This window comes from Pipistrellus kuhlii, unplaced genomic scaffold (genome assembly GCF_014108245.1).
Source record: "Pipistrellus kuhlii isolate mPipKuh1 unplaced genomic scaffold, mPipKuh1.p scaffold_m20_p_7, whole genome shotgun sequence".
Classification (NCBI taxonomy): domain Eukaryota; kingdom Metazoa; phylum Chordata; class Mammalia; order Chiroptera; family Vespertilionidae; genus Pipistrellus; species Pipistrellus kuhlii.
The window spans coordinates 36913037-36940327 of record NW_023425573.1 but is presented as its reverse complement, the minus strand read 5'-3'; the positions used below and the strand labels follow the sequence as shown (position 1 = coordinate 36940327).

The following is a 27291-nucleotide window of genomic DNA, read 5'->3' as shown; positions in this document are numbered from 1 at the left end:
CATAAATAATTTCTCAGTATGAAGAAGCCACAAATAAGAGAGCATATGAATTATGTACAATTCCCATTACAACACTGGTAAGCTCACCTCTCTCAACTCCTCTCAAAGTATGTCAAAATTCAAGGAAGTGAAAGAGTTATTACCATCAATTAAACACATATATTTCAACAATCATTAAAAACCTTCCTTAAAAATGATAAAAGACACCAGAGACTTTCAACACTGGTTAAGAACTAATGATGTAGTTATATTAGTTGAAAAGTTGTAAGGAATTCAAATGAACATTAGAAATGTGGTACTTTAATCATCTCTTCCACTATAGTGGGGAAAAAATGGAAGGTGTCTCTGAAATGTGTATAAGTGGGATTGATAGAACAGAAAAAAAATAAGAATTGGATTTTATGGAAATCATAAATAATTCCATTATCACAAAATATGCTAGACTGCATGTGTTGTGGCATATATGAGACAAAAAAGATGATATATCTTCTAGCATGGATTTACAAACATTCTAAAGTGATAAATTCTACCACAAATTATAAATTCCTGGGGAAACCAACTATATTGCCAAAGCTACCAAATAGATGGTTGATGTCTGCCTTCAAGACACCACACATATGCCAGGAGGGGCTGTGATAGATCACATGTGTCAAACACAAGGCCCGAGGGCCAAATCCGTCCCGCCAGGCCTTGCAATGTGGCCCGCACCGCGCTATCATCACTGCACTCTGCTGCATTTCCATCACAATGACAGTTTATGACTGTTCAGTAAACCATTCAGCCCGCGATTTAGGCTGGATTTTAGATTTTGGCCCCTTCTCTGATTGAGTTCGACACCCCTATGATAGATTATTATTTTTGCATGAACTTTAACAATAATAATTACCACAGCACATACTGAACACTCATTAAGTTTCTGACAGTGTTTCAAACATTGTATATATGTTAATTATTTCAACTATCACAACAAGCTAGAAGTTATATATTGTTTTTCTTAAGAATAAGGAATCAGGCACAGGGAAATTATTTGCTCAAGGTGACACAGATAATAAGTAGTAGAACCATGACAACCTGGCTCCTAATAACTTCCCTAAAACATTGATTACATGCTTATTATGTACCAGAAAATGATATGGAGGAAGCAATAACTCAATTTGGCTATATAATATGCATATTCTTTATTTCAAAGGTTAGCTATACAGAAATTCATTATTAATTTTAATAGCTCATAAATCTATAGTTTACAAAGTATTATATTAAAACAAACTAGCATAAGACATGCCACATATAATCTATGTAAAACTGCATAAAATTTAAGGGTTATTATTAGACTGTCAAAATTTTAGTAATTTTTAAGAAAAAGTCAATGAAATGATAGAAAATATGGAATATATCTGTTCCAGCACTGGTAGACAAATAACTAGATTATTGATATGGTCAACTAAATCAAACTGCTAAATAATGAAACTTATTCCCACTAATAATTCCTAATTAATTTTTTGTTAATAAGCACAACTATAAAGTTAGTGAAATTATAACAAAATTGATGCATTCATATTCTGATGGTGTAAATTTATTCAAATGTTTGGGAAAGCAAAAAATTAGCAACTGGAGAAACAATATCCTCTGACCTAGTCATCTCATTTGAGAACAGTAAACAATGGAAGCAATTCAAAATAAGTACCTGCACAGAGATGCTCAATTCACTATTAGAGTAGGCAAAAAGTGAAGATAATTATTTTCCTATTGGGCATTTAAAATTGAGGACATTTTAACTGTCATTTGGTAAATGTCATGTAATCATCACATATTATAAAATTTACCAGTAGATAATATGGGGGAAATGTTAATGATATAAAAGTCAAACAAAATTCTGTATCATAATTCTGTAAAAACCATAACATACATGCACAAATTAGAAGGCAACAAAAATAATGAAAAAAGCCCTGGCTGGTGTGGCTCAGTTGTTAGAGCACTGGCAGGAGAACCACTGAAGGGTCAAGGGTTTGATTCCTGGTCAAGGATACATTCTTTGGTTGCAGGTTCAATCTCCAACTCTGGTCCAGTGAGGGAGGCAACCAATCCATTCGTTTGTCTCACATCTATGATTATGTCTTTCCCTTTCTCTCTTTCTCGCCCTCCTCCTCCCTCTCTCCTTGCCCTCTCTCTTCCACTCTCTCTAAAAATAAAAATAAAATCAAAGGGAAAAATATCCTCAGCTGAGGATTAATAAAAAAATAAAATGAAAATGATTATTTGTTAATAGGGCAAAACTGGAGTTGATTTCTGGTAACACTATTCTAACAAATGTTCAATAAATAAAACACACTAGTCCAAACAGTATAATTAAAAAAACCACCAAGCTTTAAAACTGAAAAAGCAAAGGCTTAGGTTCAGTTAGATGAACTAAAGAACATTTAGGGAACATATTTATAAATTTAATTAATTATATATTAAGGTAACCATATACTACCAAAATAGCCCAAGTGCACTTGGTATTTTGCCAAATGGCTTTTGCTAATTATTATCATTCCCACCCTGTCTTTCCCCATTAATCTTATTGAGAATCTCTGTGGTAATAACCTACTACTAGTATTGAGAGTGTTTTCTATTTCTTAAATACCAAGACAGAAAAATGGTTGAGACCAATATTTTTAAGATACAGAATACAGACATGGGTGACAAGGCCTTGCCCCCAAAATATTCTTATTTACATTCTTTCTTGTTACAAAAAGTTTTTAATCACTTTATTACCACTGCAAAATGCCAAGGAAAAAAACAGCACCACTAAATTTACTTAAAAATGTAAATAAAGACAAGTTTTAAGGTTGTTAAAAAGAATAAATGAAAATATATATAATTATATGATATATATTTATAATATATGTAAATAATTCCAATTATTGCTGACTTTAAAAATCCATAAACTCCCTTAAATTTCTATGAAACTATATATATTTTTTAAAATATATATTTTGATTTTTTTACAGAGAGGAAGGGAGAGGGAGAGAGTTAGAAACATTGATGAGAGAGAGCCAGGGATCAGCTGCCTCCTACACACCCCCTGCTGGGGATGTGCCCACAACCCAGATACATGCCCTTGACTGGAACAGAACCTGAGACCCTTGAGTCTGAAGGCTGAAGTTCTATTTACTGAGCCAAACCCATGAGGGCTATACCTTTTAATCCTGAGCTTAAGAATCAGAACAAAAATAAAATAAAATGTTTTATGGGGTTTACCCCTAGATAGAAATAGGTAAATATTGTCACTACTACCTCATTATTAAAAACATTAAGAGAACATACAGCTTTTTAGATAATTTCTTAGCCTCAAAGAATAGGGGTGAGCTGAAACCAGTTTGGCTCAGTGGATAGAGCATTGGTCTGTGGACTGAAAGGTCCCAGGTTCAATTCTTGTCAAGGGCATGTACATTGGGCACATCCCCTGTAGGGGGTGTGCAAGAGGCAGCTGGTGGATGTTCCTCTCTCATTGATGTTTCTAGCTCTCTATCCCTCTCCCTTCCTCTCTGTAAAAAATAAAAAATAAAAAAATAAAATAAGAATAGGGGTGAGTATAGGTTAAATACAGAAATACTATGTTTAACTACAACAAGGAAAATTTGGGGATTTTGTACAGTACAGTTTAGTTATAGAGAATAGCATAATAAGTATTGATTTTTATAAGGATTAGTTGCATATCCACTTTTTGTTATCCACTGGTTCTTAAATGAGAGATTCTATTATTTGCCCTTGGTGACACAGTGAGATCCACATACTTGATCTAACAATTTAACATACCAGCAGAGAACATAAAAATCATTGAAATACAACTTTTTCAAAATACAAAAATGTAGGTAGAAAAAAATGTAGATGATTTCTTAAGAGTTAATGCTAGTGTTTTAATTTATTTTATTATTTTAAAATATATTTTTATTGATTTCAGAGAGGGAAGAGAGAAACATCAGTGATGAGAGAGGATCATTGACTGCCTCCTGTAAGCTACCTACTGGAGATCAAGCCTACAACCCAGGCATGTGTCCTTGACTGGAATCAAACCTGGGACCCTTCGGTCTGCAGGCTGACTTTCTATCCACTGAGACAAACCAGCTAGGGCAATGCTAGTTTTAAGTAGTAGGCTTTCATGCATATCATACAACTTTTTAATATTCATATTGCTTCTAATTCCTGTAGCATAATATTAATAGAAAGTATCCCTGCAAAATATTAAAGAGCTGACAAAATAACCATTTCTACTATTATCTTAGTTTAAATACATGAAACAGCCCAGTTGGTGTGGTTCAGTGGTTGAGTAATGACCTATGAACCAGGAGGTCACGGTTAGATTCCAAATCAGGGCACATGCCCTGGTTGCAGGTTTGATCCCCAGTGGGAGGCGTGCAGGAGAAGCCGATCAATGGTTCGCTCTCATCATTTATGTTTCTATCTCCCTCTTCCTCTCTAAAATCAATAAAAATATATTTTAAAAAAAACAACAACACATGAAATCAATACTCCCAAGTAAAAAAGTAAGTGCAGGAATTTCTGGAATGCATGTTTATATAACTTAAAAACACACATGCAAAAGTCTCTTTCTAAAAACTCCTTCCTTACTTGTCAGTAAATACAAACACCTAAATTTGAAATTATCACAATATTGTATTTTAAATAATTAAAAACTCAATGGCAGTAGCATTTTCTAGAAGCAAGCTTAAACATGTTTTGGAAAAGCAACATACACACCATAAATTTGGAAGGTTCTCATAATTACAAAGACTAGAACTATTAATTATAATTCAATTGGTGGCCTTGAAGATGCATGAACTTTCTTGACTCTGTTTCTTGGTCCTCTATTTTTTAACATACTTTACATCAGTGTTCCTTGCAATTTTTGAAAAAAAAAAATGTTTGCAATGGGTTCCTCAGTCAGTGTAACAATTTAATTAAGAGATATAATTGCTACAGTAGGTGTCTTTCAGGGCACTTAACTCTATAGGATTGACTTTTTAACAAGCTTCTCACCTTCAGAGCTTTGGTACAAAAGGCCAAGGATACATGGTTAAATATTATGCCTAGAAAAGCTATTACTGACCATGCCAGTGATTATGAATTTCTTCAAATAGGGCAACATATGCTCAGAGGAAGAGTTTTTGTTCTCATTTCAAATATATATATTAAATTCATGCATTGTTACCGTTTCCATGATTTAAAATTCCCAAGAAATTGTAGCTTTCACATTATAATTTAAAGATTAGTCAAAAGGCCTAAAACCCATCAGGAGTAATCCCTTTTACTCCATTATATGCACTTTAGTGTTTACTCTTGGCTTCACTAGTTTTAAACGAGGACAATTTCATACTACATTAGGGCACACAAATAGTGCCCAACTCCTCCACCCTCTCCCTCCTTCCAGTGTAGGTTCAACGAGCGAATACAGAACACACACACACATACTCGGTTCTGGTTCCTGGGGCATCAATACAAAACACAGGTTATTTCCCAACAGAAGCTCCGCAGTCCATCCAGGGAGGTGAAATGTGGGAGGTGGGGATGGGGGGTAATACAATAATCAATAGGCACCCACACCTCGGCCCGGCCCCGCCCCGCCGGGAAGAAGTGGGGGAGGGGGTAAGGGGGAGGGGGTGGCGGGAGTGGGAGAGGGCAGAACGGGCAGAAAAGGCCAACTTCCAACTCCAGGATTCCTCGTTCCATTTGTCCTATCCCCTTCTCCCGCAGCACGGCAGCCTGACCCTGCTTCAGCCGCGCCTCCCTCAGCTGCATCCCCGCCAGCATCGCATCCACAGACCCCAGCCTCCGGATCCGGGGTGGGGAGACCAAGCCAGCCCTCCTTCCGCTCCAAGGTCTGAAGGAGGTCGGTCTCCCTGAAACCCGAGCGTCTCCGACCTGCCGCCCAGGAACCCCTGGGCTGACGGAAGGAGATAAATCGGGGAGGGAGGGGTCTAGGAGGAGCCGTTATCCCTTTTTCCTCCGCGTTAGGAAAGCGCGCGAGCGGGGAGGGGCCGGGCCGAGGAAGAGCGGTTACCTAACGGGCCGGCCGCGCCGGTCGGGCCCCGACAGCCGACGCGGTACGGCCGCGGAGGGGGCAGCACCATGAGCCTCCCGGAGGGCTAGGCACCGAGGCAGGAGCGCCCGAGGTGATGGGAAGCGGGGGGTGGGGACTGGGGTGAGCGACGTCGCCATGTTAGCGCCTGCTTTCTCCGTATCCCTCCAGGCTGCAGCCCTGCGGCCCTCTGCCCACCGCTACTCACCGGCCTCGGTCACTAATTCATGCTCCTCTCGGTCGCCGGCAAGACCCGAGCTCGGCCGTGTTTACAAACTACCCTTGGAGGAAAGGGCTGAACGGCACTTTAAAGGCCACGGGCTCCCACAGGCTTCCGTCCTCTCTCGCGAGATCGGATTGACAACCCTTGTCCCCGCCCCTCTCCCGGCATCCCCCACCCCTTGTCTTCTCGGGCCCCTCCCTTCTGTGCACACGCCCCTCCTTGCCTTCTTTCAGAGGAGCGCCTCCGCGTCCAGTGAGAACATCGGGTTTAAGGGAAGGGGCGGGACTTCAGGAAGGCGGGGACCGAGGGGGCGGGGACCAAGAAACACTCGGAGGCAGGTGATTGGACGAAGATCACGAAGGGCGGGAAGCGGATCTGGGGGGGGCGTAACCAGGGAGCCCAAACCGTGTGTCTTGGTAGCAACGGACCTGCGGAAGCCGGTGATTGGCAGCAGGTGGAGGCGGGCTGGGTGTGGGGCGTTAAAGCAGGTGGATGGTGAGGTCGCGGGAAGGGGTGGACCGCGTGCGGGGAGGGGAGGCCGGAGGGAGAGCGGGGACGAGTCACCGTATTTCCGTCTTTGTCACTCCCTGGCCCTGGGTAGGAAGAAGGCTTAAAGTGCCGGGAGCCGGAGCCTAAACCCACCTCTCCACCTCCCAGAAGCCGGCGGAGGGAGCGTCGGGGAACCGATTGGAAGGGGCGGAGTTTGCCGGAAATAACCCCCCAGCCCCGATACGCTTAAAGCGGGAAAGCCAGATAAGTCAGTTCTGGAAAGGAAAGGAAAAGCCTTCGCTCTCAGGAGGGCGAAGTAAAATTTGTTCGAATTTTACTAAGCTGTAACTAGAACTGATTCTTCCAGCTACTAAGCGTCTAGTATAGTGTGATGGTAGCATATAATTATGTTTTAAGTAACTTAAGAAAAGGAAATGTAATGCTTTCTACTATAACAACGTAATTTAAAACAATGCAAGAACTTGCTTCTAAGAGAAAGTCTTCCATATTTTGGTGTATCCTATATTATCAATTTTCCTGTACTTAGTAGTTATAGATATGTATCAGTTTTAGTAGAAATAATTTCAACCCTTTAAAACAACTATTTTAGAAAGGACCAAAGGACACTAAATTAGAATATGGCATAGAAATGGCCCACTTTCCACAATATTATCCCACTGCTTAATATGTTAAATTAACATGAGACAAAAACCATACAGGGTGGGCAAAAGTAGGTTTACAGTTGTGAGTACCAAAACATGGGGTTTATTCTTGTATTATTCATTAATTATTGTATTGTGTTCTTTATTATTTTGTATCTTATGATTTATATTTTAGGTAATGATGATGTAATTTACCTACTGTTGCCCACCCCTGTATTTATTTCTTTGCCACTGACACACAAATTCCTAAAAACACCAAAATAAGTACAGTGCTAAAATTATTTTTTAATGTTGCTCTATGATTACCTATACAATTTAAATGTTTAGATGTTAAGTATATAGCTGTTGATTGTTAAAAAAATACACATGGCATAAGTTGAGAAGTATGATCAGGCCCTTGTGGAAAATTTGCATTAACTATTAATAAATGGGAAGTCTTTTCAGTATCTTGTTTTTTCATTTATTAAGTGTTAATTTCTAGTCCATAACAAAATTATGAATACAGTTTATGGGTTAACAAAATTTACTCACATCTCTAAATCAAAGTGGAACTAAAATTGTTGGGAGATTGTGGTGGATAGTATTTGAGAGTTAATGAACTGCATTTCAATAATGGTATCCAGCATAAATGAAATTGTAATTGCACTGGACACTTTTTAACAGGTTGAGCCTGCAACATGGGCATGTGCCCTTGATCGGAATCAAACCTGGGACTCTTCAGTCCACAGGCCAATGTTCTATCCACTGACCCCAACTGGCTAGGGTTTTAGTTTGTCTTTAAACATACTCTGTGACTCTGCATTTTCACAGGTATCCTCAAGATGCAACTCAGTACAGTGCATTAGCTGGAATTTTGCCAGTGAGATCAGGTGTGTGTGTGTCATGAAAAGGGTGGACGAGGCAAGACATGAGTGTGCACCCTCCTGATATCAAAGAGATGAGATGAAAACAGTATGGCCCTACACATAGTGTTCATTATTTTTAGTACTTTCTATCCATGGCAGGTGATCTTATATCTGGCAGCCCAGGGTTTTTCTGTACATTGTTTAAATGACCTATGTTATAGTTACCTCTCAGTGCCTGTTCTCACTATGGAAATTTCCATGAATTTCAAGTGCAGGGGGGACCGTTGTCCACCTCTCACCCCCAATCTTTGGTTTCTCAAAATAACTTACTTACTGTGTGTAGCCTTGTGGGGGGGAAATTAGAGGGCTGTATTTATCTTTAAATCATACCAATTAGTTTATGCCGGCCTCAGTGAGAACAGCCCAGAGACAGAGAATGGAACCTAAGGGCTCTATTTTCATCTTTCATATCAATGCCTGCTCCAGTCTCTCTCATCCCACTCCCTAGACCAGTGGTTCTCAACCTTTTTAATGCTGCGACCCTTTAATGCAGTTCTTCATGTTGTGGTGAGCCCCAACCATCAAATTATTTTCGTTGCTACTTCATAGCTGTCATTTTGCTATTGTTAATGAATCGTAATGTAAATATCTGTGTTTTCGAGACCCACAGGTTGAGAACCACTAGTAGGGTTGCCTAAGATCATCAGAAAACAGGTATTTACATTATGATTCATTAACAGTAGCAAAATTAGTTATGAAGTAGCAACGGAAATAATTTTATGGTTGGGGGTCACCTCAACATGAGGAACTATATTAAAGGTTTGCGGCATCAAAAAGATTGAGAACCACTGCGCTAGACAGAGGCTTGTCAACATTATATTGTTTCCCTCACACTAAGTTATCAGTAAAAATAGATAGAACCACTTCTAGTGTAAATAATTTTGCCTGCTATTTCAGTGTCTGACCTTCATGGTTAGTCTATTTGTCAACCTGAGGCCCACATAATACTAAGCCATGAACTCCTATGCTAGGAACCAAAACTAGCCTGGACCCTTAGACTAATAACTTGCTCTTTCTAGGTACTTTCTAACCTTGGACACAGCCCCTTGGGTTAACTATCAATCAGATGCTCTGTCTCTACATAGTTCTTTAGTCATAACACCAAGATGTATTGAGCATAAGTATATCAGGCACTGTTCCTGGTGCTGAATCTATAACTATAAACAAGGCAGTCACTTAAGGAGGCTGTCATGGGGAAGGTGAAACAGATATATACATGCCTAATATGCAAATTATCCCTGGGAGTTCAATGAGACCAATCTCTCCCTATGATGTGTGCTGACCACCAGGGGGCGGCATGGAATGAAGGGAGGATCTAGCTGGCAGCCAGAAGGCCCTGATTGGCCCTGATTTGCCAGCCAGGCCTAGGGACCTTACCCATGCACAAATTTTGTGTACTAGGACTCTGGTATGAAAATAAGATTTAAATAGTGATAGTAAGTGCTATGGAGAAAATATAGCAAGGATGTAATAATATGCAGTATTATAACCTTTCATATGACTTGAGGACTTATGAGCTACAGATATTTTAGATATTTCTAGAGGTGGATAATTGCTTTGAGCTGCCCTTTGGCTATAAGTATTAAGGGAATATTAAGGGGTAGCCTCTCAATACTGTCAAATACTGAGCTGTTCAGTGGCTGAGGACTCAGCCAGCCTGTAGCTATTTGAGGAAGCAAACCCTGGGACTCTCCTACAAGAGGAGCAGATCCTGGGATCTCCATGGCTGGGAAGTGCTGACTAAAAGTTGCTGTTGAAAGGCAGCCAACAACCAGGGGTCCCCTTAGGAATCTGCCAAGATCAATTGTAGGATGTTAGCTCAACCTAATACATGGGACAATCAAAAACTCTAGAATTTATGAGTCCCTGTTAGTCTCAGGTCAATTCCTCTTTTTAATATTTAAAATCCCTTGAGAAAGGAACTCTACAGTAGTAAATTTCTAAGAGGAGTTAGATTATCAGCATCAGTCAGGAGAAAGTACAGATTCTGACCAGGAGCCTGGGCCAATTTTTAGATTATAAAAAGATAACTGAAAGGATGTGATATAGGGAAATAGAAAATACAGGCATACCTGGGAGATATTTAAACACTGTAATAAAGCAAGTACGCAATAAAGTGAGTCGGATTCTTTTTGAAGGTGGAGGGTCTTACCTTCATTTAGTAAAACATGCAACACCTATAAAGTGCAATAAAGTGAAGTTCAATAAAAAGAGGCATGCCTAGCCCTAGCTTGTTTGGCTCAGTGGCTAGAAGAGTGGTTGGCAAACTCATTAGTCAACAAAGCCAAAATCAACAATACAATGATTGAAATTTCTTTTGAGAGTCAAATTTTTTAAACTTAAACTTCTTAACGCCACTTCTTCAAAATAGTCTCATCCAGGCCATGGTATTTTGTGGAAGAGCCACACTCAAGGGGCCAAAGAACTGCATGTGGCTCGCAAGCCAGTTTGCTGATCACTGTACTATAGCAACTACTAAGGGTTACTGGCCCTAGTCCATCCCACACACTGGTCTTATATTAACTTTCTAAAACACAACTCTAAACATTCAAAGGCTGGCTGTAGTCACCTGAATGAAACCCACTCTCTCATACCTGCCAGTTTACATAATTTGGCAGGTCTACCTTGGCAGCCTTATGTCACAATGCTTCCCTCCCATACGCAGGCAGCTCTTTATTTCTCACATACCTTTCCTGATGCAACCACTAGCCAAGAAACCCTCTTCTGGCCTGTCTTCATCTCACCAGTTCCTTGAGCTTTACATTTCTTCACAGGATTCCATCAGTGGAAATCCTTTCTGCCACCTCTGAACATGTTAGTACTTACTGCTCCTTTTCTGGAACTCACCATTCTGAGTTTTAGTTATTTCCGTACATACCTAGTGTTTATGGCTACACAAGTTTCTCTTTAGTTCAAACATACATTTCACACTCAAGCTTTTGAGTTAATTCCAAAAGCATTAAAAATATCACATTTCTGCAATTTGGAAAGGTAAGAACCCAATACCAAAAGAACGTATGCCTAGAAAATGTGGACTTACTAAAAGACCCAATTCCTATCAATATGAATTCACTTGTTGTTTGATGTGAAAATAACAATCTTACTGGCCTCTGTTTAGAAACTAAGAAGCTGGTGAAAAGCTTGTTTGTAAGGCTCATGAACTAAGGGAAGCAGTACCTCCTTTAAGATGGTGCACAATAAACATTTCTGCTGTCAGAGTCCATGTATTCCAGTGAGGTTTTTTCAATGTCAGAAACTTGTTACTGGAAATGAAAGTATAGTAGAGAGAGATACTCCAGGTCAGGGGTCCTCAAACTTTTTAAAGTGGGGGCCAGATCACGGTCCCTCAGAGAGCTGGAGGGCCGGACTATATGAACTACTAATTCCTATTGTAACACCTCAGCTGCGCTCACTGCCCAAAAAACCTGGCGGGCCGGATGTGGCCCGCGGGCCGTAGTTTGAAGACGCCTGCTCCAGGATATTGACCACTTAATATTTCCTTTTCCTTCTAGATAAAGTAGGCTGTGTTTATACTTTATACTTTCTAAAGTCTATTTTGCTCAGCAACATGGAAGTTAGGCAACCACAGCCCCGATATTTTCACTTTTAGATTTCCTCGGGGAGGGACACCTCTGGCAAGAGACCCGCCCCAGAATCAGTTTCAGGCCTCCTCAGCCAGCCACCAAAACAGTATGAAGAACTTGTTTTTAAATACAAGTTGATTTTATTTAAACCAACTTGGAACAGAGGACCAGTTAATTTATTCACCTATGTTTAAAAAAATGTGGTATGATTTATACTACATGGTTACAGTACTTTAATTATAGTAAAATATATTTGCCATTTTAACCACTTTAAAGTGTACCAATTCAGCGGCATTTAGTACATTCACAATATTGTGTAACCATCACCACTATCTATTGTAGTTCCAAAATACTTTTATTACCCCAAAAGTAACCTCTATACCCATAAGCAGTCACTTCCTATTCTTCCCATTGCCCCTCTCCCTGGTAATCTGCTTTGTCTCTATGGACTTGCCTATTCTGGGTTATTTCATATAAATGGAATCATATAGTTGCAGCCTTTTGTATCTGGCTTTTTTCACTTACCCAACTTTTCAAGGTTCATTAGCATTTATCAGTATTCTTATTTTTATGGCTGAACAATATTCTACTACATGGATATACATTTTGCTTATCAGTTGATGGACAACTGGTTTTTGTTTGTTTTGTTTTTACCTTTTAGCTATTGTGAATAGTAAGGGGCAGCCTGCAATGAACATTTGAGTACAAGTTTCTGTTTGAACACTTGTTTTCAAATCTTTTGGATTTTTATCAATGTGTGGAATTGCTGGATCATGTAACTTTTACATTATGGTTCAAATATTGCATAATACTATTAAAACAATAGTGAAGGCTCCAGGAATGTTATAGATTAGATGATTAACCAAAAAGTGGTAATAGTTCTAGGTCTAGCTCTTTGTGGACTCATTGCACATTACAGAAAGTGGGAAGGGTACATGTAAGTTAGTGAATCTCTAAGTGTGCACAAAACCTAAAAAATGCAGATGGCTGAGTCTCATGGCCCAAGATTCCAATTTGGTAGGTCCAGAATCTAGGATTTGTATTTTAAACAGACATCCTAGGTGATTTTGCTGGAGGTGGTCTTTCCACAGCACTCTGAAAAACCCTGGTAATTGATGACTCCGTTGGAATTAAATTGGGCAGAGGGCATTAAAGGAATAAAAAGTAGGTTTATTGGGTCTAGTAATAATTAATGTCGTTTTTAAACATTCGTTTAAAATCTTGCTTGGCGTTGACTTGTATTGACATAACCTTCAAACACGTGGTATCTACAGAACGTGTGAAGTGCCTAAATATTACCATATTTTTATGGGTTTTTTGGGCAGTGAGCGCAGCTGAGGTGTTACAATAGGAATTAGTAGTTCATATAGTCCGGCCCTCCAGCTCTCTGAGGGACCGTGATCTGGCCCCCACTTTAAAAAGTTTGAGGACCCCTGACCTGGAGTATGGTAATACTACCTAAAATATTACCATATTTTTCGGACCATAAGACGCACTTTTTTGGGGGGGGGGAAAAAGTCCCTGCGTCTTATGGTCCAAATATAGCCTACACATATACTTTTTAAAACAAGTTTTTTTACTTGCCTGGCTCTGTGTGGTCTGTGTGCTTGCCCGGCTCTAAAATAGTTCTAAATGCTGCTGTTTACTTTACAGGGTTGATTACATGTGTTTATGACTGTGAAGTTGGGTTTTAATGCACATAAAATATTTTAGGACACTATTTGTTTCAGAATCTTTTTTTTCTTCATTTCCCTTCTCTAAAAACTGGTGCATCTTATGGTCCGGAGCGTCTTATGGTCCGAAAAATACGGTAACAAGTTTTGCTTGAAAAAGTTTGTGTTTGGTTTGGTTTTTGTTGCAAAACTAGGGCTAAGAAGATGGCGGATGAAGAGCATATTCGGCACTGCATGCTTTACGAGTTCCAATTAGGAAGAAAAGCAAGTGAGGCTGCAAAAAACATCTGTAGTGCTCTTGGTCAAGATGCAGTTAGCGCCAGAAAATGCCAGCGTTGGTTTGAGAAATTTCGCGAGGGAAATTTTTCGTTAGATGACAAGAGTGGTCGAGGCCGTGTGTCCAATTTTGATCAAGAAGCTCTTCAAGCTCTTTTGGTGCAAAATCCTCAAATTACCCAACAAGAGCTTGCGACAACTTTAAATTGTTCACAGAAAACAATTTCCAATCAATTGCGTGCACTTGGCAAAGTCCAAAAGTTTGGAAAATGGGTTCCTCATGAGTTGACCGACAACAACCGTAATCAAAGAGTCACAATTTGCAGTTCGCTCCTCTCTCGTCAAAACCATTTGCTGTTTTTAGAGCAAATTGTTACCGGAGATGAAGAATGGGTGCTGTATGTTAATTTGAAAAGGCGGCCTCAATGGTTGGACAAAAATGAGGCTCCGCAGACCACACCAAAACCTGACTTGCATGCGAAAAAAGTGACGTTGTGTGTTTGGTGGAATTTTACAGGAATTCTTCATTATGAACTTTTACCATCTAACCAAACCATTACAAGTGCAGTGTATAGTGCCCAATTGGAAAGGTTAGCCCAAGCTTTAAGAGAAAAAGAACCCGCGCTGATTAATCGGAAGAGCGTAATTCTTCACCACAATAACGCACGACCGCATACTGCAAGAATCACTGCTGAAAAACTGCGCCAGTTGGAATGGGAAGTTCTCCCTCAACCTGCATATTCTCCTGATATTGCCCCTTCCGATTACCATTTGTTTCGTTCTTTGCAAAACTGTCTTCTTGGAAAAAAAATTTAATAATGAAGAATGCCTCAAAAATGCATTGACCGAATTTTTTGCATCAAAATCACAAGAATTTTACAACAGAGAGATTAAAATGCTTCCTGAGCGTTGGGCACAAGTAGTAGAAAACAACGGTAACTATATTGTTGATTAAATTTTGTTGTATTGTTTAAATAAATTCGATTTAAAAAAGTATTAGAAAACGACATTAATTATTACTAGACCTAATAGTAACTGTCATCCTAACCTTTATTGAAAACCCTGAAACTAGGATAGGGGAAAACTCAGCCTTTCTATAGTAGCACTACTTTCTTCCTTTTAATAGGAAAAATTTGACCAAGAACTAATATGTACTATTATAAGCAAAATACTATTGAGGCAACTCTTTATTTCTAAGACTCCTACTATAAACAAGTTAGTATCAATGATAAGCAGTGCTTTAGCAACGTTTGGCTTTAAAATGTAGCCAATTCAGTTTAGTTTTTGATATTTGGTTAGGGAGAGCCTTGTTTAGGCAAGAAACTAGCTGCCAGACTGTTTCTTAGTAGATAGATAAGATTCATCATAGACACATAATTACTTATAACTTAATGAAAAGTGAAAATTGCTTTCCACTCCCCTTTAACAAGGCTTCTATCCCTAAAAAGCTGACATGATTTTCAGACTCAGCTGTGTAAAACCAGCAAAGTTACTCTTGGAAGGTGATCCTGCTTCCAAGTATTGAAATCATTAGCCCTTAAAAACTCAAAACCATCTTGAGCAATTCACTATCTTGGTTTCATTAATCATATTTCATAGAAGCTCAAAGCATTCAAATATTTCTGCTTTAATGAATAATCAAAAACCCTATAATTTACAATGTTCAGACACTATATAAAATAATTCCCATAAAAATTACATTAGGGTCTTTTTCATCAGTGAGGCAATGGCTGTAGTTCCCTCTGACTTGTACAGCATTTGACTGAATGCATGTCCTTCTTTGTGATGATCTAACTGTAGGGGAAGTACAAATCACAGCAAAAATTAAAGTTTTCATCTTTAATGAAATGACTTTGGAAATAATGTCTATTTTCATGACACCAATACTACAGTGCTCGGAGTCACAGTAAGGTACACAGAATTACATCCGTAATTAATATGAATGCCAACATTTCGAGCAGTAATTTCTGTTACATGGCAAACAAAATCAAGAAAGCAACCATCAAACAAAAGAGACCCATAGCTTCAGATAAGGCAAATCCCAGGATAGCATATGAGAACAGCTGCTGCTTCAGCGAAGGGTTTCTAAAAAAGACACACAACACATTATTACTTTGAAATATTATTTGAATTCCAATGTTAAATAATCAGATTACTAGTGTGGAGATCTCTGTAAACTGGAAATACTGGAAGAGTATTTGTCTAGATCTCTTTTGCTTTGCCTTTGACATCCCTTCCTCCTCAATCCTAATCATATGAAGAAAAGGGGGAGAGCTGACTCTGTATGTTAATATAAACCATTAGTCTTCATCCATTTTGGGTGAAGACTAACCATTCTTATGAAAGTATGTTCTAAACCTTTTAAGATCTGAATTTAGAAATAAGGTCTTACATAATAAAATGGAATGGACTCTTAAAGAACATACTATTGTATTCCCAGTATAGTTTAACAAAAGAGTGTAGATTCTGAAGTCAAACCGAGTTAAAATTTATTTTGACACTAGCTATGACAAATGGGGAGTTAAGTGACATAATGTGTGCAAAGCCCTCAAAATCTAATGCAAAACACAGAGTGGGCACTTTATAGAAATTAGCTATTATTATTTCTTATTTGGCTATTGAAATTACCTGGCATAACCAATGATAAGGCTGCCAAAGACTGTTCCAATACCAGCACCAGAACCAGCCACTCCTACTGTTGCAGCACCTGCACCAATAAATTTGGCAGCAGTATCAATGTCTCTGCTGATTGCACTGGTCTGAAACTCCCTTTGGATTAGCTGAGGCACTCCATTCTGGGCCCCATTAAATACTGTAGAGCCCTAGAGAACAGGAAATAAAGGCAAAGGTCAAATCAGTTATCACAGTTAGCTATTTCAATTACCATACTGTCAAAATGATAACTAGTTCTCTCTTTTGTAGCCAATTTTGAATAGGAGGTGATGTGGCACAATAGAAAAATCAAGGGCTTAAAATAAATCCAATCTGGCACAATAAGAATAGCACTAGCTATACCCTAGAAAGCTGAAAATTAAGAAACAAAATATGTGCATATGCTTTTTAATAGAGTAGGCTTTTCAATAACTGCAGCTATTATAATCTTTAAACTATAGACAACTCAAACCTATGCACTTAAATATACCTACAGGCTATATTGCTTAGTCAAATCAGGTGAATAAGTTTTGGAAACCGAAGTTTATTTTATTGGCTTATCTTCTGCACATTTTATTATCAGATGGAAAGGATTGCCTTCAAACCATTCATTAATGAGGTTGTTTCCCCACCCCCTTCACTTTAGTCATAACCATAAGACTTACTTAGGAGTGTCACTTAATTTCTGTTATTATTACTATTACCTCTCCATTCCTAGCCTCTGGTCGAGATAACACTGATGCAGAAATTGGTCTGTATGCAACTCTGGATCCAGCTCGGATCTATTAATGAAAGAAAATTCACATAATAAGTAAGGATACAGATAAGATTTCAATGACCTTTCTTGCACCATGAGTTCTAACAAAGCAAGAAGAAAAATGAGTCCAAGTTCATGGCTGCTGTACTGACACTTATCTTGGCAGTTTGGTCGTTTTCAATAGATGAAGCAATTTTAATAGTTTTAAAGTTGCTAATGAAATTTTAAAGCTTGCTTCATAAGCTATTTGTAATATACCAAACAAAACTAAGAACAATTAGTTTAAAATATATATATTGCTTTTAAAATTTTAATTATTGTGGTGTCACAATTCAGATCAGAAAAACGACAATAAACACCACACATTTTTTGTTACGTTTAAGAGGACCAACAAATGAGCATATTAGGAGTGTCACTCTAAAAGCTTCTTATTTAAAACAGCACCTTAGTTAAATATGAGCTCCCACCATTTCCAAGATATTTCAATATGCCAGTTAATCATAAAATTAAAAAGCAGTTTAAGCAATTCCGTATCAGAGTAAGAATAATCAGTGCAATACTCTGACCATAAGGACATATTCCAGTCCAGCTGCTCTGCCTGCCCTTGAGTGTCCACTAAACTAAGGTCACAGAAAATCCCTTCAGAACCAAGATCGGATTCTGTAAGACAAATCCCCCAGGTCTTCACTTCCCCTAAAGCCTCCAAAATGGTTTTGGAAATCACATTCTAGGCAGGAAGAGGCTCCGCTGCTCCGCCACCTTCCTCCACCCACACAGGGCGAGGCAAAGTCCCTCCCTCTGCAGCAGCGAGTTTGACCTACAGGCAGGCGTTGGAGAGCGCTGCTCGCAGAGCTAGGCCTCGGCGGCCTCCCCCGTCCTCACGGCCCCCGGGCCTCGGCGCCCACCCCGGCGCACAGCGCGACCCGGGTGGGGGAGGGGGCGCTCCGGGCATGGACGCCGGAGGGCTTGACCTACACCGCTGGGCGCCTGACAGCTAGCTAGGCCTCGGCCGCCCTCCATCGCCCTCGTGAGGCGAGCGAGGCGCGCCAGGACTAGAGGGAAAGGGGGGGAAATGACAGGGTTGGGAGTGAGGGGCGAGCTGTCCCGAGAGAGAGGGCGGTGTGCGCCGCCGGGACGTGGCCCATTCAACGTGGACGCTCCAGGCCCACAGGCCGGGCGCCGAGCCCTGGGCCCCGCGGGGCTACGCACCAGAGCGGGGCTGCAGGCGAGCTTGGCGCAGGCGAACATCTTACACTCCTGGGGCGGCGCGGCTGGAGACTCGGTGGCAGGCGACGTGGGCTCCTCTCCCGCTTTCTGCGGAGGAAAGGAGGCTTAAGGTCAAGCGCCCCCCAAGGGCCCGTCCTCCCCGCCAGGTCCTGCCAGGCTCCCGTGCGCGCCGGCGGCCTGGGCCCCGCGCCCAGCGACACGCCAGCCGAATGAATGGGTCCCCGTGGACGCCGCTCCCGCGGCCGGGCCGGCTCCGCGCCCTCGGCTTACCTTCCAGGAGGCGGCGGCGGCGGCGGCAGAGGTCGAAGGAGTGGGGCTGGGCGCGCAGGCGCGGTGCGGTTCTTATCCGCGCCGCGGCACCCGGATGGAGAAGGCGGGGAATCGGGCGCAGCGGGGAAGACGCTCAAGGTCACTTTGTAACAACTTTATTGCTAACCAGTTGGGAAGGACACGGACAGCCACCCGATGATGGGCGGGTGGACTGGGGCTGGTAAAGGGAAGGAAAAAGAGGTTGAAAGCTAGCCCGGCAGAGAAAAATGAACGGGTTTTGATCTGAGCTACTTTTCTTTCGGTTGACACCTGAGACATTTGGCCTTTTATCAGTTGCTCAGGTCCCCTTCCTGGTCATTTTTCTCTATGAAATAGAACTGTGTGTGTGTGACGGTGTGTGTGTGTGTGTATGTGTGTGTATGTGTGTGTATGTGTGTATGTGTGTGTATGTGTGTGGGTGTGTGTGTGTGTGTGTGTGTGTGTGTGTGACACGGTGTGTGTGTGTGTGTGACACAAGGTGTGTGTGTGACACGGTGTGTGTGTGTGTGTGTGTGTGTGTGTGACACGGTGTGTGTGTGTGTGTGTGACACAAGGTGTGTGTGTGACACGGTGTGTGTGTGTGTGTGTGTGTGTGTGTGTGTGTGTGTGAAAGACAGGACAAATAAGGGTCCCCAGCAAAGTGGATACATTTCTTCAAAGGAATCTGGAAAACGATTCCAGCGGTTTGCTTAATCCTTTGGATGAACGAGGACCCCACCTAGAAGTACTGGGACAAAGGAATGAGCAAATGAGTACATTGAAGAGTTTGGTGAATTTGTGCACAAAGTTGCCTCTTGGTAAAGTGAGAGAGGTCAACTTTTTCTTCTAGCTCTATGATCAGGAGAATTCAGTGATATAATGTATTTCATGTAGGGTCTGAGACTAAAGGAAAGACTGAATGTTTTTAAAACCTATCCAACTTTAACAACTGGTTTTTGCTAACATTGGACAAATAATTTTTCTTCAGATGAACACAGAAAAGTTCCAGAAATGTACCAAACTTCTACTTTACCGAGGCAACTGATTCAAATGTTAATCCAGAAACACCTTCACAGACACACCCAGAAATCGTGTTTAATCTCGGCACCCCAGACTGATACATAAAATTAGCCATCACATGTTTTATACTTCAATAATAGATCCTCTTAAAGGAAAAATTATTCTAAATGGACTTGTATATGGAGATGGAGTAAGGGAAGCTCCTATCTGTTCAGCTATAAACCAGTAACAGGAACTATTGAGGGGGAGTGGTATGTACAAGACAAGCCAGGATTCCTAACAGGATCACCTCAGCAGGCACCACAGAGGCCTGTGGCTGGAAGAGGTGAAGTCTAAGTTCAGGCCCTGTACTGTCAGCATGTCAATAAGCAGATGACCTGGCCTACAAGAGGAGAGAGTAGGTGCTTGGTGAGTTCTATCCTTTAGAGTTTAAGTATTTATGAAGAACAATAGGTGTTCAAAGAACAGATGTTGTATCTTTGAACATGATGTGTGTATATAACACACACAGAGAGAAAGGACCCACCCCATAATTATTTTCTGGAGGAAGAAAGATTTTAAATAATGAGGAAGCATAGCCACCTCACACAAGCTGGAGGCTAGAGAATAAGGGTTCTAAAGGGCAGTCTGGACCATGGCCATATCTCCAAGATGCTTTCTAAAGCAATTTACTTGGACTTTGCTCAGTTTTGCATCCTCAGACTTACACTGATAGAAGGAGGGGAGTGGATCTTGACTGATACCAACCCATGTTGACAGGAGGAATATAACTGCACTAGGGAAATTTGAAGAAAAAAGGCACTTTCTGAGAGGAGTACAGTGAGACCATAAAGATGAATAGAGAACATTTGTGAAGTGTTTAATCCTCTCTGTATTTTTTTTTTCTTAGACGGTAGAGATATGTTAAATTATAAGACATAATAATTTGGTAGTATCTGATAAGCCTGGTGATGATGATAGGGGAAGAAAGAAATGGGGAGGTAAAAAGAAGTATGAAAAATCATTTCCCATATAGCTCCTATCCTGCAGTCACCTCTGTACTCACTCATCAAGCAGTGGAGTCTGTTTCTCTTGTTAAATGTGGGGTGACCCAGTGACTTGTTCTGACCAAGAGAATGTCTTGGAAGTGGCAGTTTGTGTCTCTGAACTAGGCCTGGAGAGGTCCCATAGCTCTCTTTCTTGGAAGCCAGCCACTATATCAAGAAACATGGGTTAGACTACTAAATACTAAGGAACAACTTGGACAGAAAAAAGCTTCATGAGAGAGAATGAAGGTGCCCAGATATGTGAGTGAGGCCCTCTTAGATTCTCTAGCTTTAGTGAAGCCTTCCCAGTCAACACAACATGGAACAGAAATGAGCCTTGCCCAAATTTCCGACCCCTAGTCTTGCTCAAATTCCTGACTTGCAGAATCAAGAACAATGAAAGGGGTGTTAGTTGGAGCTGTAATATTTTATGGTCGTCTGTTACGCAGCCACAGATAAGAAACAGGAGATAAAGTCCACCCACTATTCACTACTCCTATTGGGAGTAGTGATCACTAGATCCATGTGGAGGTATTTGGAGTAGTGATCACCAGATCCATGTGGAGGTAGCAGCATAGCAGTTTCTTAATATTGGGGATTTTCAGTGCAGAATTCCAGGGATAGCTCATAGCAAACCAGACAGAGAGAAGCACATGTGTCTGTGATTGAGTCACCTTTCTTTGAGGTATGGGGATGTAGTAGGGTTGTTAGTGTTAAAACTCTTGTAATTCTAACCCAAACATGTGGAAAGATGTTTAAATTATCTACTTTTGAAAGTTTTAATTTTAATACCCTATAAGTTTTCACCAGTCTTGTCATGCTAGTGTAATAAAAAAAAAATGCTATTTGTGGAATTGAAAATCAGAAAAGTAAATAAAAAATATTCTGGGCTCTGTTGTAATATTTTTTAATAAAAGTTTTTATTTTTTATTAAAGATAAAAAATACTATTTGTGGAAATGAAAACTAGAAGTTAAAAATAGTCTGAGTTCTGTTATAATGTTTTGCTTTTCTTATAAAAGGTTTTTAAACAATATATTTTATTAATTTTTTTACAGAGAGGAAGAGGGGGATAGAGTTAGAAACATCGAGAGAGAATCATCGATCAGCTGCCTCCTGCACACCCCTCACCGGGGACATGCCCGCAACCAAGGCACATGCCCCTGACCGGAATTAAACCTGGGACCTTCAGTCCGCAGGCCAGCGCTCTATCCACTGAGCCAAGCCGATTTCGGCTATAAAAGTTTTTACTTCTTATTACTAGCCTTCATTTGTTATTAATTTATCTTTTTTAAAAAAGCCTCTACATCTGCACTAATTCTATAGGATCATTAAATAAAAGTGAGTTCCACATAATAGTATGTCCTCTCTCTGAACATAGAGAGTATACAGGAAGATGTAACAGTTTACAATATAATTGGGGTATAAGAAAAATTGGACTAAGGTATATAAAAATTTTTGAGAAAAATACAAATCAGTAAATGTCCCAGGATTAAGTTGTATGGTATATAATAAGGGGAATATTTCCAGAAAAAAAGGTTAGCTCATTCAGAAAATACTTCATTGTTGAACTAGGATGAAAGAGATGGGATGATTTGTTTAGGAAAGATTTCTTGGGATCTCTTAAAACCCAAACTCCCAAATCTACTAACTGCTTAGGCTATGAATCACTTTCTGGTGCCAACATTTTCATCCTTAAACTTCATTTATTGACTCCTCTATAGGTTACTTAGCTACTTTCATGCCATCTAATATACTGGAATAAAATATTTACCAAATGAATTCCAAATAATTCATCATGGAATTAAAAGTAAATGTATCTATTCATGTCCTCTCAGAGGGCCAGAGGATTTAAGGATAAATGTTATATTAAAGAGTCCTATGAAGACTATATACTAATAAAACAAATATTATTCCATCCTTTTTCTGGTAAGATATGCTAGTTATTGAGAAAAACGTTATGTCATGATCAATAATTAATATAGAAAGACTATTTATATAAAAAGAAAATGATTAAGTATATGAGTATGAGATCAAGGCCCTCTGCTGACTCTTGCCCATCTCAAAAATAATTTACTATTTTTTTCAATAAATTCATGGCAGACACAGTTAGTTGCCTATCCAACATCCATTCTCTCTCTTTTTTCTTACTTACAGAAGCCTGTTCACAGTAAAAAACAAACAAACAAAACAAAAAACAAAACCCACAAATTGAATTTCCTAGATTTCCTTATAGTTAGTTAGGAATGGTCAGTTATAGCTGACTTTGTATTGCTGTATAGAATGCTTAGAAAGGGGATCATTTCTTTTCTTTTTTTCCATTTTCTCTTTCTTTTTCCTGCCTGGAATATGGACCTAGTGTCTTGAGGTGAAGCAACAATCTTGCAGCCATGAGCACAGAAGCCACACATTAGGGATGGGGAAGCTGGAAACTTAAAATGAGCCCACGTTCTTAATTTCTAATAGCTACAGCAGCTCTTAACTGCCTACTGTCTGTCTTCAGTTATATGCAGTGGAATAGAACTCAAGCAAATTTCTACAGATCTACGTCTCTGAAGCTCTTTGGTCTTTGGGCTGTGATTACAGCAGAAATAGCCTTTTTCCCTTATTCCATGGTATATCTACTAGGTACAAGAAAAAATTAATATAAAGATTGTTACCCAGTAAAAGGTGTCTAACTAAAAAGGGTAGAGTGGACTCTAAGGGATACCGTAGCAACTGTGGGAATAGCTTCTAACCTTGGCTAAGGAAGAGTGAGCAGCAAGGAGGACCTTAGAGATTTAGAGAGGTATAGCTGCCATAGGAATGTACAAACCACCCGTATGGACCACAAGTGAACCATGAGCCCTGCTGAAGTGAACGTAATTAGCCACCTGCGAACCAATCCACCTGTCCATGTGAAAAACAGTACAGAAAGGAAAGTCCTTTTCCTCTTGCTGTAGACTCACAGTGTCTTTCCATCGCCCTCTATTGGCAAAGCCTAATATTTTGTCAGTTGTCAAAGCAGAATGTCTACCGCAACCAGTTCTAGAATAATAAAGCAAGGCAGAGAAGGATGGATATGTAGTTGAGACGCCACAAGTTAATAACTGGCACACTTGGTAAGATTCTCAAGGGCAGGGATCAGGCCTAATTTATATTTATTTATTCTATAGCACCTAGCAGTGTTAAACATAATAGTCATTCAATAAATTCCTGTTCAATAAATAAATAGGGGTTAGTATGTACAAAGTATTTTATAATAACTGTATTGTTTTCCTCTTTTAACTAAGACTTTAGTCAATTTGGACAGGTTAGAATGACCTCTAGAATGTCTTTTTCTTTCTAATATTGCACTATTCAAACTTAGAGAAACCAAAGAACATTTGTTTATTTGATTATACATATTTCCTCATAGCACTCATTGCTACCTGGAATTATTTATTGTTTGTTTGTTTGGCTCCCACATTAGACTATAAGTCCACAAGCGCAAGAACTTTGTTTTGTTCATTGCTATATCCACTTAGTCTACAACATGCTTGGCCCATTAATAGGCAATAAATTTTTGAGCAATGGAGTTGGAGAAGGAAGTGAATAACTGCAAACTTTTTCCCACACACCTCTGTATTATTTAATATGTTAACATACACATGAATTACTTTAAAAATTTAAAAACCAATATGTTAGAAAAATTCTAGCAATTCATAAATTGAGAACATTTATTACATTATCCCCTATGGTACTTAGGAAACCAAAGGAATCATTCTTAAATGTTGAATTTCAGTTTTTGGTGATAGGGTTGGGCATACTTTTAGGCAATAACCCTACTCCATGCTTTTCAAATTATATTCAAACTCTATGGCATTTAAAGAATTGTGCATGTGCTTGTTCATGTGTGTGCATGTGCGTATGTGTGTGTGTATCTTCTTATCTATATACTAGAGGCCTGGTGCACAAAATTTGTACACGGGGGTGGGGGTTTTTCCCTCAGTCCGGCCTACACCTTCTCCAATCTGGGACCCCTTGGGGGATGTCCAACTGCCTCTCAGAATCAGGGACCGCTGGCTCCTAACTGCTCGCCTGCGTGATCGCCGCTAACCACCTCTGACTGCCTGCCTACCTGATCGCCCCTAACTGCACCCCTGCTGGCCTGATTGCCTCGCCCTGCACCCAGCACCCAGCACCCAGCACCCAGGCTTACCTCCCTCTGGCTGGCATCAGGCACCCAGGACTCAGGCCAGCTTTGCCTGGGCCGGCCGCAGCCACAGGTGCTGGGGTCCGCGGAGTGGGTGGCTTGTCCCTCTCCCAGGCCACAGGCACAGGCACAGCCACTGGCACCTGGGACCATGGGGCAGGAGACTTGTCCCCTCCTGGGCTGCAGCCTGGCTGGTCCCCATTCCTCTCTCCCGAGTACTGAGTGAGCACGAGGGCATGATGACCATTTGCATATTAGCTCTTTATTATATAGGATTGTCTGGAATTTTTTTGTATATGATAGGAAGGTGTTATATCAATTTCATCTATTTTAAAGGTAATTGTTTACAAGTAAAAGTTCTGATTTTCCTTCACTAGATTAAATCCATCCATATTTAGTGGACTCAGATATTTCACTTAAGAAATAACATTTTACAATGCCAATAAAGTATTTGAGAGGACTGTTTATTACTATTTTGATACTTTAGCCCCAGTGTTGTCATTAAGGGTAATATTCCTGCTTCCAGTACCATGTGATATGTGAGGATCTTTTATCAATTTCAGGAATTATATGTTTTCCACATGGTACAAAGACATCATGCTAAGTAAAGCTTTATTTTCTGCCCACTTTTGTTCAAACATAGTACTAGACTTTGCTTTACCCATCTTGCCTTTCTAAGAATTTCTGAACTATGAACTTTGATACTGAGGTTAATTTCCTATGTCATATCCCCAAGCCAGGGAACTTGACTTAAAGTAGTGATGGCTGGTTATCTAGTATTTTTAAGAGGTACATATCAAAGAGCCACATTCTTCAAAATGGGGTCTTTAAGTAGAAACCTCAAGTTCATTAAAGCCTTAAGGATTATAGAGTACTTGCCTTTCTTGATTTGAACTAGAGGAGAGCATGAGAAAAATGTACAAGTTTTAAATTCAAAATCTTATATCAAACTTGAAATAGGAAAGACACACATGGACAAACACTTGTTTTATCTGATCATAATTCTGTTCAGTTTTGTACATTCATTTCAGGAGAATGGCCATATGTTCATGGCAACCACATGTTATTTAATTATAAATTCTATCAGTTGTTCCTGGCTGTTCTTTGGATAGATTCCTTCTGCCTTTCTTGATCATTTAAGGGAGTCCCCTCAACTTGCCTACCAGAGAACTCCTACCAGTAGAGAAGCACAAAAGCAATCCACCACAAAATTACACCCTTAAATGACTAGTGAAATAGGCCCCTGTTCTATTTTATCTTTTGAAAAAACATACAATTTTATATCATATTTTATTGCAGAGTTTGATATAATTTGAAGTGTTTTTACTCACCAATTAAATTAAATCTAGTCTTTATTATTCTTCAGTAAAACTAATACACCACGAGCAAGGTGGTGCTTTCCTTTGATTTTGCTCACTTTTTGTCCCATCTATGCCTTCTTTGAGTTCAAGAACCTCTACTTTAAGGGTAGAGGTTTAATGTCAGACTGTCCTCTCTCTGGCCTGCTCATCCCATGGCCTCTGACTAATAGAAGGTACATTAATATACAACAATATGGACAGCATTTCTTAAAAATATTTCTGAAAACTTACTAGACCATGGCAAATTATATATATAAACTAGAGGCCTGAGATTCGTGCACTGGGAAGGGGGTGTCCTTCAGCCCAGTCTGCGCTCTCTCACTGTCTGGGAGCTCTTGTGGATTGTCCTACTGATATGGAGATGGGGCTGCCGCTATGTTGAGCCCAGCTTCTGGCTCAGTGTGGGAGTGCACTGATCACCAGGGGGCAGCTCTTGCATTGAGTGTTTGCCCCCTGGTGGTCAGTGCATATCATAGCAACCAGTTGTTCTGCTGTTCGGTCTATTTGCATATTATCCTTTTATTATATAGGATTGTGTTTTTACGATCTTAACAATTTTAATTTCTCAAGTGTTAACTTTATTTTTATTTTTTAAAATATATTTTATTGATTTTTTATAGAGAGGAAGGGAGAGAGATAGAGAGCTAGAAACGTCGATGAGAGAGAAACATCGACCAGCTGCCTCTTGCACACCCCCCTACCGGGGATGTGCCCGCAACCAAAGTACATGCCCCTGACCGGAATCGAACCTGGGACCTTTCAGTCCGCAGACCGACGCTCTTACCGCTGAGCCAAACCGGTTTCGGCTCAAGTGTTAACTTTAATCAAACCCTTCCCCTTACCCCTTTTCCTCACTTTCAACTTCTTAGCTCAAAACAGCCCAATCTTGTTTTTTTACACCATATCATTATATCTGAT

The 27291-nt window shown here is 40.1% G+C and overlaps 2 protein-coding genes across 7 annotated transcripts in view; both read right to left on the bottom strand.

Moving 5' to 3' along the window:
* Positions 1 to 6432, bottom strand: part of ATF2 (activating transcription factor 2) — a 93581-nt gene extending 87149 nt beyond the window's left edge. For 3 of the 5 annotated variants that reach the window (XM_036422330.2, XM_036422327.2, XM_036422331.2), the window contains exon 1: positions 6267 to 6431. The gene's annotated coding sequence lies outside the window, so the exon portion shown is untranslated. Of the gene's footprint in view, positions 1 to 6266 lie in introns of all 5 variants that reach the window. The other 2 variants (XM_036422329.2, XM_036422328.2) reach the window with 2 other exon arrangements.
* A 9043-nt stretch (positions 6433 to 15475) lies between these two features.
* ATP5MC3 (ATP synthase membrane subunit c locus 3) lies at positions 15476 to 18913 on the bottom strand. Of its 2 annotated transcripts, none has more exons than XM_045575413.1 (5): positions 18777 to 18913; positions 18489 to 18593; positions 17227 to 17304; positions 16499 to 16692; positions 15476 to 15660 (listed from the first exon to the last, which is right to left on the bottom strand). In XM_045575413.1, exons 2-5 carry the CDS (start codon positions 18525 to 18527, stop codon positions 15534 to 15536), a joined length of 438 nt encoding a protein of 145 aa, XP_045431369.1. In that variant the 5' UTR covers positions 18528 to 18593; positions 18777 to 18913; the 3' UTR covers positions 15476 to 15533. The 2 variants fall into 2 exon arrangements, with proteins under 2 accessions (XP_045431369.1, XP_036278230.1); XM_036422337.2 differs by lacking the exon at positions 15476 to 15660 and adding an exon at positions 15695 to 15955 and having other exon boundaries at positions 18777 to 18829.
* Positions 18914 to 27291: the final 8378 nt, after the last annotated feature.